This window comes from Sebastes fasciatus, chromosome 23 (genome assembly GCF_043250625.1).
Source record: "Sebastes fasciatus isolate fSebFas1 chromosome 23, fSebFas1.pri, whole genome shotgun sequence".
NCBI lineage: Eukaryota > Metazoa > Chordata > Actinopteri > Perciformes > Sebastidae > Sebastes > Sebastes fasciatus.
The window spans coordinates 21,856,780-21,876,296 of NC_133817.1; the positions used below are offsets into that span (position 1 = coordinate 21,856,780).

The 19,517-nt window shown below is 39.0% G+C and overlaps 1 protein-coding gene across 1 annotated transcript; it reads left to right on the top strand.

The window, feature by feature from the left end:
• Nucleotides 1–411: 411 nt before the first annotated feature.
• LOC141761802 (shaker-related potassium channel tsha2) lies at nucleotides 412–18,743 on the top strand. The gene is made up of 3 exons (XM_074625422.1): nucleotides 412–569; nucleotides 890–4,994; nucleotides 14,592–18,743. Exon 2 carries the CDS (start codon nucleotides 1,260–1,262, stop codon nucleotides 2,709–2,711), a length of 1,452 nt encoding a protein of 483 aa, XP_074481523.1. The 5' UTR covers nucleotides 412–569; nucleotides 890–1,259; the 3' UTR covers nucleotides 2,712–4,994; nucleotides 14,592–18,743.
• The last annotated feature ends 774 nt before the right edge of the window (nucleotides 18,744–19,517 follow it).

The window sequence follows — 19,517 nt, forward strand, 5'->3', positions numbered from 1 at the left end:
TATTTTCTGAATGACTCTCTCCCTGTGTATCTTCTTCTTCTTCTCTCTCTTGGTTAGAGATGTAAATCTGTTTTATTTTCCCTTTTTCATCATCTCATTTTCTCATTTTCCCTGCAGCAGCTCCCTCGGGTCATTCCATGGGAAAAGAAACTTTTCCTGCTGGCCCCTGAGAGAAATCCAGCTATTTTCGGAGAGAACACGTCACCACTTTGAGCTGCAGCCCAGAAACTCTCCCTTCTTTCCATCATCCAGATTCCCTTTTTATTTTTTTTCTCCTTCTCTCGACTTGTTGCACAGCGCAGCACTGTTTACCTTCCACACAGAGACATGTTGCTTTCAAACTCTCGACAGAAGAATGCTTTATTTTGTGTTTCACGCACAAAGCAATACGCAAGCAGACATGACACCATCCTTGAAAGTCGTGCACAACTTTAACCCCAGCGAGGTTCCCGTCTGGAAAACGGCTGCAGCGCGTGACATTGCAGAGCCTCTTTTAGTCTCTCTATGTGTGTGTGTCATTGTGGATGAAAGGATGGATGGACGGAGGAGGACGAACCTCTGAGCCACAGGTATTTAATCACGGATGAAATTTAGATTTCTTGCATGGAAATTGCATGTTTTTTGCACGCGTTTTGCACGCGTTTTGCACGTTTTTACGCATTCATTCATTCATTCATGCATGTTCGTATTTGCATCAAAAACAACTCAAGTGATAACCTTGAGACTGTGCCACGCTGGAGACAACAGGTTCATTTACGCACGACTCTTCCTGTGCACGCAAAGTCTCCAAATCCCCCTGCTATTGTCTCCATATTATTATTTTATTGTGTCTAAATAGCCGGATCAGATTCATTGTGAGCATATGTGCGTGTTTCCCCCCCCTCCTCAGTGAGAGAGCGCGCACACACACACGTCAGCTCGGGGAGGGCAAAGCCTGCTTAAGATGCAGTGAATGTGACGGCCAGTCCAGACAACAGCAGCGCGTGGACGGTGGAGAGGTGAGCGCGGTGGGGTGGGGGGGCAACAACGATGCCAGAGGAACCAGAACCAGAGGAACCACAGGAAAAAGAGGAACTACAGGAACCAAAGGAACCACAACCAGAGGAACCAGATCACACGTGACGAAAAAGAAGAAGACACGAGAAAAAGACGCTCAGCTGGGTTTCCAAAATACGCGCGGAGGAGTCGGAGGGGGGATCGGAGAGAGGACTGAGGAGCCCTGGTCTAGGGTCTAGGGGGGTCTAGTGGGGGGGGTTAAGATGACAGTGGTGCCCGGAGAGAACCTGGATGAGACTGTGGCACTGGCCGCGCTGTCAGCCCAGGATGTGTACGACCCGGAGCGAGCCGACAACCAGGACTGCTGCGAGCGGGTCGTCATCAACATCTCCGGGCTGCGCTTCGAGACGCAGCTGAAGACGCTCGCCCAGTTCCCGTGCACGCTGCTGGGGAACCCGAGGAAGAGGATGCGCTTCTTCGACCCGCTCCGGAACGAGTACTTCTTCGACCGGAACAGACCCAGCTTCGATGCCATCCTGTACTACTACCAGTCCGGCGGGAGGCTCCGGAGACCCGTCAACGTGCCGGTGGACATCTTCATGGAGGAGATCAAGTTCTACGAGCTGGGCGAGGAGGTGATCGAGAACTTTAAGGAGGATGAAGGTTTCATCAAGGAGGAGGAGCGGCCGCTGCCAGCCAACGAGTTCCAGAGGCAGGTCTGGCTCCTGTTCGAGTACCCGGAGAGCTCCGGACCCGCCAGGGGCATCGCCATCGTCTCCGTGCTCGTGATCCTCATCTCCATCGTGATCTTCTGCTTGGAGACTTTACCGGAGTTCCGGGAGGAAGCCCGGGTACCGGACGAGCAGCTGGTTGCGGTGAACGGAACCGCGCGCGCAAAGAAGCCCAACCCGTTCACTGACCCGTTCTTCATCGTGGAGACCCTCTGCATCATCTGGTTCTCCTTCGAGCTGCTGGTCCGGTTCCTCGCGTGCCCGAGCAAGCCCGCGTTCTTCAAGAACATCATGAACACCATCGACATCGTGGCCATCATGCCGTACTTCATCACGCTGGGTCTGGAGCTGGCGGAGCATCAGGGCAACGGACAGCAGGCCATGTCTCTGGCCATCCTCCGGGTCATCCGTCTGGTCCGGGTCTTCAGGATCTTCAAGCTCTCCAGACACTCCAAGGGGCTCCAGATCCTGGGGAAGACCCTGCAGGCCAGCATGCGGGAGCTGGGACTGCTCATCTTCTTCCTCTTCATCGGAGTAATCCTCTTCTCCAGCGCGGTGTACTTCGCGGAGACCGACGACCCGGAGTCCGGTTTCAGCAGCATCCCGGACGCCTTCTGGTGGGCCGTGGTTTCCATGACTACGGTGGGCTACGGGGACATGTGTCCGGTCACCATCGGAGGTAAGATCGTGGGCTCTCTGTGCGCCATCGCCGGCGTGCTCACCATCGCGCTCCCGGTGCCGGTCATCGTGTCCAACTTCAACTACTTCTACCACCGGGAGACGGAGCACGAGGAGCAGTTCCAGTACACGCACGTGACGTGCGGGCAGCAGCAGCAGCCGCAGTTTGGAGACTTTAACCAGAGCGACAGCAAACCGTCTCTGACCAAATCCGACTACCTGGACAGCGACGACGCGGACTCCATCAAGTACACCAACTGCAGCCCGCACAAAGCGCCGTACACCGGGAAGCTCACCGACGTCTGAGATGGACCCCACGTTTACGCACCGGTGGCGCGCAGAGGAGAACCTTTCAGTGCCATCAAACACCCTGCACTCTGGTTGGAGTTCAGACTGGAGAGCTCCTCATTTCTGCCATCAACGGGATTCATTTATGGATTATCATTCATCCCCTGAAACTGTCTTCCATTACGCGCGTCATGAGTCAGGAGAAATGATCAGCCTTCAGCCAGTTGTAGCACTTTATTGTTATTATTATTATTAATGTCTCTCTTAGTAAATGCGTAATTTATTGCCATAATAATGCAGGTTTAAAGTTTACATTTGCTTTTTTTCTGTCTATCTGAAGCAACACAGGACCAATTTAATCTAAATAAGATGCAGCACATTCTCATGTGTTGTCTGCTCAGTGGTGATCAGATGATGTGGAAGAATCAATTCTCCTAAAATTAAACAGTCCAAGGCTCCAGGAGGTTAAATCCTCACTTTGTTAAAGCATTATGAAAATCAGCTGCAGCGTTTTTCCCCCCCAACCCAACTGCGCCACAGTGTGGATGAGAAGCATCCCCGCATCCCTCCGCTGGATGCAGTTTCTATAGCAACCTTCCAGACTTTTCTGTATTGTCTGCCACAGGACTGAAGGCTGTGGAGACGAGACTCAGCGAGGCCACTAAACCACCATGTTGTGGAAGCCTCCATGTTGTTTGATTTCACCAGCTGAATCATTTCAACCTTCACAGTCCAAAATATAAAATATAACATATTAACAGCCAGTTACACGACTTATTGTCCATGCACCTTAGTCACACAGAATATGATCCATACTGATGGTGCAAACTGAGCTGTAACCAGCCATTACTCTGATCATCTGTTATTTTAGGCTTAAAATATGTCAGAAAATAACATCACAAGTTCCCAGAGACCCAACAGAAGTTCTAAAATCGTGTATTTTTTCAGCCAGAAAAACACATGTATAAAAAAGAAAGGAAACCGTCCCATTCAATAGTTTGTAAAAGAAAAATATGTTTTAGAGCTCGACTGATGCTGACATTTTGGGGCTGATTTATACAATACAGACACTGATATTTACTTATTTAACATCTCAGCAACAAGTGCTGTGATAAAAAGCAGAATATTTTAGCAATAAAATATATTTAATGATATACTTTCTTATCAAAATTGACAGTAAAAGAACATTTTGAACAACAAAAGTCACAGGAATTAGCAAAAAAGATATAAACAAAACACAAAAAAACAACAACATATTATACAGAAATGAAAAAAAAGATCAATTCAAAAAAGTTTAGCCACATTTTGCCACTTTTTGTTGGCCAAGTACGGAAGCCAAAAAAGACTGAAATCTGAATCTTTGGTATTTAAACTGTGATTGAATTTCAAAATTAAGTATTCATGTTAAAAATTCATTTTCTTATAAAAAATGACAGTAAAAGAAAATTTTGAAAAGCAAAACTGGAATTACTGGAATTAGCAAAAATTAAATAAACAAAACAAAAAAAAAAAAAAAAATTGATACAGAGATGTAAAATAAGATCAATACAAAAAAAGGGTTTGCCACTTTTTGTTGTATATATTGACCCGATATGGCAGCCAAAAAAAGGACAAAATCTGAATCTTTGGCATTTGGTATATAAGTATTCATGCAGTTTCTTGTAATGTTGAAATATAAAAAAGAGTATACAAAAAGAGAATTCAAACCACATAAATACAGATAGCTGGGTTTTCAAAGTAAAATATTTACATTCAGTTGTATTAAAAAAAATTACAATTAAAATTATTTCATCACCTTTTTGCTTCCATAACAAAATGCTGACACTGAGACCGATATTTCTTTGCTCAGGTGATATCAGCTGCTGATGTATCTGTCGAGCTCTAACGTTTTAACTTTAGGAAATGCTTAAAATGCACAAATCAGTTTAAACAAAAATACAATTTTCTGTCTCAAATCGATAAATATTTTAGCACTTCTCCCGATATTTACACCAACAGGTCGCCTGCTATGTTTGAGGTTTCCATAATTAGCTCCGTCATTAAAGCACCTTACTCATCTGGACTCCAGGGACGAATCACTCAACCAAACCTCATGAAAAAAAAGGGGAATTTTTGAACAAACTGAGGGAATAAAAATGGTCCCAGCAGACGTCCTGTTGGATTATTAGCTGATGGATTGATGGATGGAGGCCTGATGGAGTTTAACTGCTGAATCATCGACACACAGACGGACGGCCGGACGGCTCTTCAACTCAGACGACCAACGGATTCATAACTCCGGAGGGCTGGTCACACGGAGAGGTGAGTTCAACCAGAACAAGTTCATTATATTATATTCATTCTGTGTATCTGTGTTGAGGTTTCTGTAGCCCGATATCAATCAATAATGTTGTTTTCATGTGTTCATGTTCGGTCTGGATTAGTAGCGAGTGACATATTTATCCATTTGGCGTCATTTTCAGTGAACACGCTGAATTAAAGATCATTTTCCACCTAGATCGATAAAATATGTTGATTTAAAGCTGCATGAATTGATTGTTGGCCACCAGGGGGCAGGAAAACAAACTAAAAACCATAGACGGTATACAGGAAGTGGATGTAGTCACCGTGACGTCACCGTTGGTTCAACGTTTTGGCCCTCGCCATCTTGGTTTTTGGCCTGCCATATTGGTTTTTGGTTTTTGGCTGTTGCCATCTTGGCTTTCTGGCCGGCACAATCTTGGTTTTTGGACCTTCGCCATCTTGTTTTTTGGGCCATCGCCATCTTGTTTTTTGGCTGTCACCATCTTGGTTTTTGCCCGTCACCATCTTGGTTTTTAGCCGTCACCATCTTGGATCTTTGGTCGTCACCATCTTGTTTTTTTGCTGTCACCATCTTGGTTTTTAGCCATCACCATCTTGTTTTTTTGGCCGTCACCATCTTGGTTTTTGGCCATGGCCATCTTGATTTTTGGGTCGTCGCCATCTTGGTTTTTGGGCTGTCGCCATCTTGTTTTTTTTGCCGCACCATCTTGACTTTTGGGTCGTCGCCATCTTGGTTTTTGGGCCGTCACCCTCTTGGTTTTTTGGCTGTCACCATCTTGGTTTTTGACCGCACCATCTTGATTTTTGGCCATGGCCATCTTGTTTTTTTGGCCGTCACCCTCTTGTTTTTTTGACCGTCGCCATCTTTGTTTTTGGCCGCATTATCTTGATTTTTGGCCATGGCCATCTTTTGGGCCGTCGCCATCTTGGTTTTTTGGTCTGCACAATCTTGGTTTTTGGGCTGTAGCCATCTTGATTTTAAGGCCTTCGCCATCTTGGTTTTTGGGCCACCAATTTTCACAACCCTCGCTTTCACTCATACACTAACTTAATGCTCTTACAATACAGTTGTTTTTTTATTATTTTCTGATACTGATACCAATTATCACAAATAGTTTGCAAAAAATCACTAACGACCAGATGAAAAATACAGAATGCTAGTTATGTAAAGAAATAAAAATGACTAACGCTAATTTTCTTGATTTGGAAAAAAAAAAAATTTAAAACACACAAGTTGAATGACTAAAACATCTTATTAATTCAGAGAAAATTTTGAGGTGAATCCTTCTCACATTAACATCAGCTGACATTGGCAGAAACTGCATTGTTTCAGTCTTTTATTCTGTATAAGTTTGGTCAATAAGAAATATGAGAAATTTCTAGAAGGAATACGTTATTACTGCAGCTCTGTTCTCTGATGATTACTCACAATGCAATGGTATTTTTAAGCTTCATTGAGAACAACAGTTAGTCACTCTTGTTTAAAATGCAGGATGTTAATGTGTAAAAGCTGCAGACAGATTTAAAACCCATCATCTGTTAACATCTGTAGCAGCTGCAGTACAGCTGTGATCCTGCAGGTGGCAGCCAACAGCTGCTGCATCATTCTGCTGGTTCACATTGATTCTGTCAGCTGCAGCTGGACACTGATCCACTTTCTATTCAGAACTTCCTTTTAAAATAAAACAGTTCTGGCTGTAGGAGAGTCTTATGACGTAAATGTAGACTTTTCTTTACTTTCTGATAGTGCCAGTGTCTCTAAAAAAGAGGGAAGAATAATAAGAGGTTAACTTTTACACTTTATGTTCTTAATTCCTCTTGTGCGTTTGCTTTGGTCTGGCAGATGTGCGAGCTGTCAGTTGAACTCTTGTGGTGTGAAAGCAAAGCCACAAGATTAAGTAAATTGTGATTTTAGCAGGAATAGTAAGAAACTAAGATATTAAATATATCTGTTGATCACGGGATCTGTCAAGGAAGTTCTGTGTTCAAACTGAGGTGTGTTTTATGTTTTTATCAGCTCCTTCTTAAAGAGGTGAAACGAGCCGATCACACAGGAACTATCCCTCTAAATCACACCTATTTTTCATCCTGTTTCTACCTGGTATACTTGCCAATATTCATGGCGATGAGGTCGGTTACAGTCCGGACAAATAATGATCTCTCTTTGTGACACCAGATAACTTAAACAAACACAAAAGTTTAAATCTTTTGTAAAAAATCAGCGTGAACATGAACAGATGTTTTATTTTGATGGTGCGGACTTGGAACAGGTGTAGTTGTGATTTTACTTTTTAAATAAAATGTTTTATCATGAAACATCCCTTCTATAGATGGGTATTAGCAGCCTGTTTTGTTGTCGATGAAATAATTAAATATTCCTCTTTTTCATGAAACACAGTCAGGACTCGTTTCCTGACTAAAATGGTTCAAACCAAATTGTTTTCCTTGGACGTGGAGAAGTCCTAAATTCAAACTAAAGTAGCTGCATTTCCTGAAGAAAGATCAGAGTAACTTCTGGGCTGTAAGTTATTTTCTAAAATGTCTAAAATCTGTCCTCTAACTTCACTCCTCTTTCTCCACTGATGGAGCTCTGGACTCTTGTGACGCTGCAGCTTTAGAACCTTTTAGAACCTTCCTCCGTCCAGCTGCTCGCCGTCTCACTAAGGACAACTCACACAGGTGGTTGAGATGAACCTTGTTAAAGACGTAACTCTGGATCACACACACGTATTACCTACAATCCGTGTTCAGTTTATTAGGTACACCCAGATAAAACGAATGCAATAATATGTTCAGTTTTTAGAGAGATGTTGATTCAGTTTTATGATCATTTTGGAGGATGTAGTTGATTGTGTTATACTGACACTGAAGTGTTTCTACTATTTTGTCCACCCAATTTATAATAGTGAGGGTGGACTAAATAACAGAAACATCTCTCTGTAAATCAATATAGAGCGACAGCACCACATACATCCTCCTAAATGATCATAGTTGAATCAACAAACTGGCAACTGAATGTGTACCTACATAAACCAACATAAACCCATAGATTTATATACACACATATTATATTTAGTTTTACTACAACATTACAATAATGACCAGTATACATACAAACCCACTTCAAAAAAATCTGAACTAACCCTTTCAGTTATTTCCAAACGTAGACCATCAACTCCTGCGTTCTGAGAGGTTAAATTACTGTTTTTGTGAATGGAGTCTGGTGGCTTTGAAGACAACAGCTTCAGTTCCCCGTCAGAAAGGGCTGTCTGGCGGGGAGGTAAAGTGATGAAAATATTCTAAATATAGCATACAGTCAAACTGATGTTGAAATTTTTTAGGTGGCTGAAATCCGTTTTTCTGCTGCTTCCGTCCACAGCTGCTTTACGGAAGCCGTTATATTCCATCCATCCATCCATCTTCAACCGCTTATCCGGGATCGGGTCGCGGGGGCAACAGCTCCAGCAGGGGACCCCAAACTTCCCTTTCCCGGGCCACATTAACCAGCTCTGACTGGGGGATCCCGAGGCGTTCCCAGGCCAGAGTAGAGATATAATCTCTCCACCTAGTCCTGGGTCTTCCCCGTGGTCTCCTCCCAGCTGGTCGTGCCTGGAACACCTCCCAAGGGAGGCGCCCAGGAGGCATCCGTGCTAGATGCCCGAACCACCTCAACTGGCTCCTTTCGACGCAAAGGAGCAAGGACTCTACTCCGAGTCCCTCACGGATGACTGAGCTTCTTACCCTATCTCTAAGGGAGACGCCAGCCACCCTCCTGAGGAAACCCATTTCGGCCGCTTGCACCCGCGACCTCGTTTTTTCGGTCATGACCCAACCCTCATGACCATAGGTGAGAGTAGGAACGAAGATTGAACGGTAGATCGAGAGCTTTGCCTTCCGGCTCAGCTCTCTTTTCGTCACAACGGTGCGGTAAAGCAAATGCAATACCGCCCCTGCTGCTCCGATTCTCCGACCAATCTCACGTTCCATCGTCCCCTCACTCGCGAACAAGACCCCGAGATACTTAAACTCCTTCACTTGGGGTAAGGACTCATTCCCTTATATTATGCCGTTATATTGTTCTTTTCAAAGCCACCAGACTCCATTAACAAAAACAGTAATTTTACGTTTCAGAACACGGAGTATACATACAACCCCACTTGTTTAAGTTATTTCCAAACTTAGCACAGATAACGTTGACTCAGCTAGTGCTAGCGTTCACATTATTCAGAACCTTATTGATTAGCTTACTGTGCTAACCTACGTCACTGCTTTTAGCTAATGGCTGAGGGCTGGGCGTTAACATAGTCGATGGACCCGCCCTTTAAATCATTCCAAACTGCAGCCCTTTGCATTATTTGACTTAAAGTGTGTTGGTGACGTGGAGGAAAGATAAAGCATGTTTAGAGCGTGTTGTAGGCCGCTCCTCCACCACACATCCACCCTGTTACAGTTACATAACGCAGACATGACGGCTCAAACAAGCATCGTGCTGACTGACTGCGTCGTCCTCTGGGAGGGGTTCTGGTCAGAACCTCCTCTTGTGGAGTCACCTCCCTCCTCCTCCTCCTCCTCCTCCTCCTCTCTGAACATATGCAGGCGGAGGTAAACAGGTCTCCCCTTGGATGACACTGCTGCTGTTGACGGGCCGAGTTTCACTCTGACAGCTATTGTTAGCGTCTTTGTCACTGCTGAGAGAATCTGTCCTGGAGCCACAAGTGGCCCGCAGAGAGTTACACACTCAACCTCCAACCTCCCCCTAACCAACCTCCACCCATAACCTCCACCCTATGGAGGAAGGAACCTGCCAAAATCAAAAATAAATGTATTAATAAATAAATGACTCAATAAATAAATAAATATGTCATTAAATGTGGCAAAAATAATATTAAAAATAAATGTAGCCATTAATGAATTGATAAAATGTGGCATAAATTGATAGTTCTGTTGTAATTTGTTAATTTATTTATTTATTTATCTTTGTATTAATTCCCTTATTTATTTATCTTTGTATTGTTTATTTATTTATGTATTTATTTTTTATTAATCTTTAAATTTATTTATTTATTCATCTATTCATTTATTTACTTTTGCATTATTTTTGTATGTGTGCATTTGTTTATGTATTTGTGCAATCACTTATTTATTTATCTATCTTTCTATTAATTCCCTTATTTATTTAATCTTCTTTTTAATTTTCCTTTTTATTTATTTATGTATTTATTTGTATTCATCTTTAAATGTATTTTATTCTTTCCATTTATTTATTTATGTATTAATTTTGTAAATGTATTAATTTTGCATTTATTTTTAAATGTGTGCATATATTTATGTATTTATGCAATTATTCATTTATTTGTTTATTTATTTATAAAATGTCACAAAATAATGAAAAACGTCCAACACGATGTCCAAAACACAAAGAGATTCAGTTGACTGAGATGTAAAACAGAGAAAAACAGTAAATCATCACATTTACGTAAGCATCATTTATGCTCAATAAACACCTTCAATTAATATTAAGCAGATTAATTGTTTCTCGATCGGCTAATTGATTTCAGTTTTAAGTTCTAAGTCTGAATATATTCATATATACAATTTTAACATTTTATCTTCTTTGTGTGACATCATATTTCATATTTAACAAACCTGATTTGTAGCTGAAATGTCAAAAAGAAACATCTGTCTCCATCTGGTGTTCAAACTTAAAACATCACACTGATAACAGTCCAGTCATTTATTTATGTGATGAGTAATTATTGATAAATATGTGAGAATAATCAGCTGCTATTTATTTAATCCGCCAGTCGTGCGGCGTCATGTCACAGGTTGGTGGAGGTTGGAGGTCAGCGTTATTTAAAGACACCTATGTCACTTACACTTGATGAATTACAGTCACGAGACCTTGAGCTGCTGGACACTAAACCATCGGGTGACAGCACAGCTGCTGGGCTGCTGGTCGCCGTGGTGACGGGATCACAACATCAAAATGACATCACACTGAGCTGCTTCATGCTGTTTACATGAAGGAAATAATGATGCAGGTGGAGGTTTTACTGCAGCTGGCGAAAGAAAAAGATCAAATCCAGTTTTTGGGGAACACATGACTCTGGTTAGATATGTATTATGACTGTTGCCATAGCAACAGAGGATAGTGGATTCTGATTTGCTGGAGAGTTTTCTATTATTTTCTGTTATTCATCTTGAGAGCTGGAAGGCTGCAGCACTTCCTGCTGGTTGGAGGAGTAAAGTTTATCATAAGGGTGATTCTAATGTGTTTTTATTACTTTGTTGTGTAGATTTCTGCAACCGGACAGACTTTGTTTGGACTTTAACTTTAAGTGCTGTTGGATTCATCTTTGACCTTATTCACCTTGTATTCAGGTTGTTAAATTTCTTCTTTTGTTTTTAATAGAAGCACATGCAAGTCAAAGTATTATTCACAGATTTTTGTAATATAGGGTGTATTAGTATTTTATATATATATTTAGAGCAGAGCCCTGTAAATCCACCACTGTATACCAAACATTTAACAACACGTCATGCCCCCCTCATTTGTATAATGAGGCATAGATGCATAAATAAATTTAAAATGAAATGTGTAACGAAAAGAATACAGATATAAATAAGTTTGGGGGAAATAAATAAGGGGTGCAAAGAAAAAATCATGCATAAATAATGAAAGAAAGAAATGCATAAATACATAAATAAATACATACATTTAAAAATAAATATAAAATAAATAGATAAATAAAAAAATAAATGCTAAAATAAGTAAATACATTTAAAATAAAAGGGAAAAATTATACAGAGGAGTAAATAAATTAATGCAAAGATGAATAAAGAACCAAATTAAAACAGAAATATCAATTTATGTCACATTTTATCAATTAATTAATGGCTACATTTATTTAATCTCTTTGTGTTTTGGACATCATGTTGGACGTTTTTCATTATTTTGTGACATTTTATAAATAAATAAACAAATAAATAAATAATTGCATAAATACATAAATACATGCACACATTTAAAAATAAATGAAAATAAATGCAAAATGAATACATTTACAAAATTAATACATAAATAAATGGAAAAAAATAAAATAAATTTAAAGATGAGTAAAAATAAATACATAAATAAATGAAAAGGAAAATTAAACAGAAGATTAAATAAATAAGGGAATTAATATAAAGATAAATAAATAATGTGAGCGTGAATGGTTGTCTGTCTCTATGTGTCAGCCCTGCGATGGACTGGCGACCTGTCCAGGGTGTACCCTGCCTTCGCCCAATGTCAGCTGGGATCGGCTCCAGCCCCCCCGCGACCCCTAACGGGATAAGCGGTTGCAGATGGATGGATGCAGATGGATGGATAAATAAATAAATAAATAAATAAATAAGTGATTGCACAAATAAATAAACAAATGCACACATTTAAAAATAAATAAAAATAAATGCAAAAATAAATAAATAAATAAATTTAAAGATTAATAAAAATAAATACAAAGATAAATAATATGGGAATTAATACAAAGCTAAATAAATAAATAAGGAAATTAAAACAGAAATATAATTTTTTGTCACATTTTACCAATTCATTAATTTATTTATTTTTGATTTTGGCAGGTTCCGTCTTCCATAAGGATCAGGTTAGGATCGGGTTTATTTTGAAAACTCTCATGTTTTGGCTTTAATCTCAGGCCTGTGCAAAATGCTGCAATGATAGAAGCAAGATAAAATACTCTGACCCATGTGGTTATCAAAAATAACAACCTGTGTCATCCTTTATTGTTCAATAACTGCATAGCTGGCTGTGGATTATTCCTGATGTCAACAGGATGGTGAAGGTCATAGTGGCTCGGAGTGGCAGCAGAAGAAAAACAGAACTGATTAACTATAAAGACTGAATTATCCCTGCAGAGCGACATCAGTAAATGAAACATGTTTATTGATTATCTCCTCTCTGCTCTCCTGTCCCGGAGAAACCGTCTATTCTCAGCGTTCCTACGTGGATGCTGTGCATCCATGCTCACCGACGCCAGCTGATAAAACCTTTGTATCTGCTGGAGTGAAGTGAAGCTCGACAAACATCAGAGAGCAGTTTCACTGGATTATTATACAAACAACATTCAGCACACAGCTGGTCTGACTGCTCCTGGTTCTGGTCCGGGTCACCGTCTGGCTCGCTTGTCTTGTTGCAGCTCATCACGTCCCGTCTTTTTAAAGTTATAATAATAATAGTTTCCCACCAGTGTCCGTAGCTGACACCTGAGATTAAACTGGGTCAGTAAAGTGAGTTTATGGCTGGATTAAACCTCCTGTGGTCCTGGAGGTTTAATCTCAGAGGGTTGGTAACCAGTGAACTGGGTGTCATGAACTCTTAAATGTGTGTGTACGACAATAGAGGCTGCACGGTCCACACAGAAAAAACAGAAAGTGATGGCTGCTGGTTTGTCCTTGTTTCCGCTTCCTCAGCATGTGACTGTGGTGATGGATACCCTGGGAAAGTAAATGTTCACAGTAAATGTTCACAGTGTGCAGCCTGATTCCAGAGCTTCCAGAAAAATTTCTTATTTAGATGCTGGAGGGTTGAATTTATATGAGACGGTCTTTCACATATAGATTTAATTGCCTCGCTCTCTCTCAGGATATGGAGATAAGAAGACTGAGGTTTCGTTTAAGAATGAACTTTCCAAAAATCAAAAGCAGGTGTAATTTACTGTTAGGTATCACAGTCTTTGAAATCATCTTTCACTTTACCAATCAACAGGAGTTTATCTTTTAAATCAACACGTTTTCTTTGAGGAAACTTCATTATAACATTCCAAAATACTTTACTGTACTGTAGGTGTAGTCCCCAAACTGAGGGACTACAAGATTCATCATTTCCTACCAAAAAAAACATATATTTGCAAAATCGTCTTTTCACACATTTTTTGGATATTTTTTTTACACTTTGCAGACATTTTTCACACATATTTCACACATTTTCTGGAACATTTTTAAAAATATTTTCCACACATGTTTCGACAGTTTTCACAATGTTTTGGAACATTTTTCACACATTTCTTTTTACATCTTTCACAATTTTTTTTTTTTTACATTTTTTAAACATTTTTCACATTTCTTTGACATTTTTCACACATTGTTTTTTTTTCTTTTTTCTTTTCACCATTTCTTGGACTTTTTCCACATATTTTCTTTTACATTTCCCCACACATTTTATGGAAAAGTTTTTGGTATTTGTCACACATTTTTCGACAGTTTTCACAAATCTTTTGGACATTTTTCTCACATTTTCTTTTACATTTTTTTCCCACATTTTTTAAACATTTTTCACACATTGTTTTTTTCCCCCCACATTTCTTGGACATTTTTCACACATTTGTTTTTTACATTTCCCCACACAATTTTATTAGATTTTCCTCTTTTAACAATTCTTGACATTTAAGATTTCTCCATGTTTACAACTTTTATCTGAGACTGTTTAAAGTCACACAATGTACAATAGTTTTTTCCTTCCTGGAGGTGAAGAAAGAATACTTTTTATTATACTCTGTAATGTAACAACTGTGTTTCTTTCTTTTTGTTTTCCAGGTGAAGAACGATGAGCCGCTCCTCCACCTCGTCAAACCAAAAGAGTACGACATCCGTGCTTCCCCCACCCCTCCTCTTCCTCTTCGTCATCCTTCCTCTGATGAAGGTGAAATAAAACTAACTCTGGATAAAAACACTGACACTCATGGGAGCTATGAGACGCCTTTCCATTACAAGAGGACATCCTGACTGAAGCTACAGTCGGACTCTGAGGTACGACAAACGTTACTTGAATCATCTGATATTTACAACATGGAGTCCTCTGCATATTCTCGAGTAGATGTTTTTTGGGAGATTGCTCCTGTTGCTGTAGAGACTTGTAAGTCCTGTCTGTACGTTGCATATCATATTCAAACCAAAACATATTATTGCATGCTTGGAAAGTAGAGCATGTAAAGAGAAGAAAACATGTTTGTGTTGATCTGAAACACGGGAACAACAACAGCAGCTCATCGATATATTGAAATAAATCTGTTCGACCGGCGGAGTTAGTTGCTAAATCTATATTTTTTAAAGTATCATACTGTATATGTTTTATATGGAAAGGAATTGGTTAATTATTTTGTAGATTTTTAACATTTTTGCTATTTTTTTTCTTTTTTCATTTTTGCCTTGGTAAAAACAGCTCCAGTGGGCAGCTCTGATGAAAAATGTCTGCCTGCCAAAAACACTTTAAAAAACCCCCAATAACAAGAATGTTTGTGTGGAAAATTATGAAAAAAAAGACAGTTAAAATGCATTTATTGCAGACATTTGACATCTTTGAATAATTTTGAATGTTTCTGATTGTGTTTGGGTTTTGATCAGAATGCTGTATATCTGTTATTATTGATAACATCTACCTCAGTGTCCGCTCATTAACGACAGAAGCTTTAACGACGTCGGTGTCCCGTTATCTGTCATCACACCTGGATTGAGTTTATAAATGTCTCTCTATGTATCTGGGACAATTAAATAACCCAAACGCTCTATAAACTGCCATTTGATAACTTACTGAAGTCCCAAACAATGCTAAAAATGCCAGAGGAAATGCATACAAAACTAACTATATGAAGCCTTTTAATTAAACATCCAGTTTAGAGCCTGACATCATGATTTTCTTTGCACATTTTTTATTTATTGGTGAAATGATCAGAAGTGTGTGTGAGCGAGTGTGACTGTTTTTAAATTATTTGTTGATTTAAGGGCAATAATGTATGGAGTGGGTCAGCCTGTCTTAAAAATAACCTGCTTAACCTAAAACAGTTTATTAGTTTGAGGCTTTAATGGAAGCGGATGGACTAAAATGCTGTTTCTGAGATTTTCCCACCAGTCCTGGAGGTGACGTTTAATTCCTGTAAATTTCAAACACAAAATTGGTGATTTGTGGGAAGAATGGATGACGTCAGATGGATACCAGTTCAAATCCCCAGTGGGGATAGTTTCCAGGATGTGTTTAGCTTAGCTTAGCACAAAGGAAAACTGCTAGCCTAAAACGTCCAACAGCTTAAAGATGTCTGGTTTACGCGGTTTTCGGATCAGTTAGCGCTTCAGAGCTATTTGGTACTATACAATGAAAATGTTTGAATTATAATACAGACATTTTCATTCTTCATTATTAACTTCAGGCTTGTCACCAAATTGTTTCATTTTCATTCAAAAATAAGAAAAAGCAATAGCGTGAGTGATTACTGGGAACTTCAGTGTGAAAGCATTTTTGATTTCTTTCTTTTTCTTATTTCCAGTTCTTGTTGCCATGTTTATTTTGACAATCTTTAATTGTGATCTATTTTTGATAAAATAAATCTTTTATCCTGATCAGTTTCTATCTTCATGTGTTTCAGACGACTGCACATGCAGATGAGTCATTTTCTGTTTCTTGTGGGTTTTTTCATGTTTCATAGACATTTCACCATGACGGCAAGGTTGGATTTACACTATGTGTTTGTGGTGTGTGTAAATGTGTGTGTTGTTGGGATTAAACATCATCACATCTGGATCACCACCATCCATCCTCTGGTCCCTCGGTGAATTGGTTAGTGGAGAGAAAAGTTTTAAAGTCCAACTGAAATTAAATTGTATTTTTGAGGGCTACAGCAAACATACCTGTGTTCTCCTTTGAGAATAAAAATCAAAAACCAAAAGGGAGCTTTAAATTTTATATTTTTTTGTTTCATCATGGCGCCCCCTAGTTTTACATTTATTCAACACCACTCCCACGTTCTCTACGGTGTAACACCGACACTCTCGTTCTCTACGGTGTAACACCGGCACTCTCGTTCTCTACGGTGCAACTCTGATACTCTCGTTCTCTACGGTGTAACACCATCACTCTCGTTCTCTACGGTGCAATACCGACACACTCGTTCTCTACGGTGCAACTCTGATACTCTCGTTCTCTACGGTGTAACACCATCACTCTCGTTCTCTACGGTGCAATACCGACACACTCGTTCTCTACGGTGCAACACCGGCACTCTATCGTTCCCTACGGTGCAACACCGACACTCTCGTTCCCTACGGTGTAACACCGGCACTCTCTCCTTTTGGCACCGGCGACTGACTAATTGTAATTTCAGTTGGACTTCAGATTTCAAGTTTAGCCTATATCTCCTCGTCATATTGTGACACAACATTTCTCTTTTTACTTTTGGTAATATACCGTAGGCATGACCCTTTGCCCACTGTCATCACCTCTCTTAACTGCAGTTTGTACGTCACGATTACAAAGCCTGCATCCAAGGGAGACTTTGAAGGAAAGAGTGAACCTCAGTCAAATAAGAAAGAATCACAGACTCAACATTTAAATGTACATCAAGTTTTGTTTGCTTCAGTATACTGAAGGTAGCAGTCCGTGTTGTTTGGAAGGAATATGGACAAGTCATCAGCAAAATATGAAAGTAGGTTCAATCCTGAAAGTTTTAGTAATATGTTTTTAGTTCTTTGTAATATAATGACTGAATTATTACAGTCAAATGAACAGTTACAATAAACTTTAACTGAAGATTTCACCCTTGTAGGAAGAAATTATCTTAAAAATATTGTCCAATATCAACGTCCTAATATTAATAATCTACAGAATTGAACATTTATTTTGGCGGACAAAAATATCTGATTCTATATTGACTATATATCCATGAATTTGTAAAGATATTTAAAGAAATGCTCATATGTTGATTTACATGTGGCAATGTTTAACCATAAAAGAGCTGGTCATTCAAATAGAAACAGAGCTAAAGAATATGGTAATCAATGGCAAGGATTGATTGTTACAGCCTTGCATTTCTTTGTTAAACTAAACATTCATTATGGAAACTATATCAATGTCTGGAGGGATGTAGAGTTTGGAATTGAAATGCTAAGTTGTGAAATGCTTCATAAGTTTAGCTGCATATCAATTTAACCAGCATATGCCACATATGCAGTTACCACATTTATTCATCAATAAGCAATAATGCATGAAAAGTTCAACATCATCAGCAAAAGGTGATTCGTCTGGTTGTTCATGTATGTGAATAAAAAGTATAATAGTGCCTTAATCATAACCTGATTCAGTTAAAAAAATGCATCTGTACCATAGAAGAAGAAAGTTAGTATATATACATATTAGCACGGTAGGGAGGCAATCGGCTGGTTGCACATAGAAATTATGTAAATTAATGTATTGAATGTAAAGTAAGAAGTCTTCCTGGTTTGTGTTTTGAGAGGAAACAAATATGAAAAAGTTAAAAGAATCTCTCCAATTCTTTGGAAGCTCAGAGAGGATATGACTACTCATATCCTGTCATGTCCTTGAAAAACCTGAAAAAATATAATTTTTTCAGGTTTTTGGGTAATCTCCAGATAAATAATGTGTTTTAATAAGGTATGAGTATTTTCTGAATAATTTTCTGCACCACAAATTGTGATCACAAGAATAAAGTAATATTGAGATTACAGGACAAAAATTGCAATCATGTCCACACTGAGCTTCCTTAGTTTAATTTTCTGTTGACATTCCTCACCAGACTAACTACAGTTTTTGTTTGGCGGCTCATGAGAGTGAAACTGTGATGTTTATCATGTCTTTACTTTTCACATTTTTTTTTCATTTTAGGGTGCTAAATAGTGATGTTAGTATTGTTACTGAAAACTAAAACAAAGTGAAAGTTAATTAAAATGATAGTTAAACAACCTGCAACACTAACACCAAATTTCTCTTTGAAGAACATATATAAACGCATCTTCAGGGACTTTTATTATCGCATTTTGTGTTTTACAAACTGAGCTAAATATACAATTTTAAAGTTCATTATTCAGAAGTAAAAAAATATCAACTCAAGGTCCACTTACTAGCTTTTTTCAGGGCTTTCAACAGTGTATCTTAGTAATAAAGCTCTGGAAAAAGCTGGTAAGTGGACTTCTGAGTCTATAGAGTGAAACAAGACTGAGAGGAAAATTGCAAAAGAGAAGTAAAATAATTATCATATCACAGACCTTTACCGGCATGAGTGTAATAAATGCAGTCCTGTATTCATTCACTGAACTGTGTGTTTATCTCATGGTGTTAACAGCTGATACAACCGTGACGAAAATATTTCTGTCTGCGAAACCTCAACTTGTGTCCTCAGTGTTTAAAATCTGAAATAATATTTTATTTTGAGCGTTTGTATGACAGTTAAATAACAGAAAAATAAGTCTTTCATAATGTGAAATATGTTTGGCTTGGGATCGTACATACTGTATATGCACAACGGAGTCATTCTGGATAGTTGTGACTAAGTTTAATGTGGCCTTTTCTTTCTCTTTAATGTACTGCAATGTTGTAAATTAGTTGTATAATATGACATAATGTATATTAAAGTTAACAAGGCTTTATGTTTCTACCACCTATGTTTAATAAACAAATGAACTGTGCTCAAATGTATAACATGACCACTTTTTTATACATCGTTCAGGTCAGGTTGT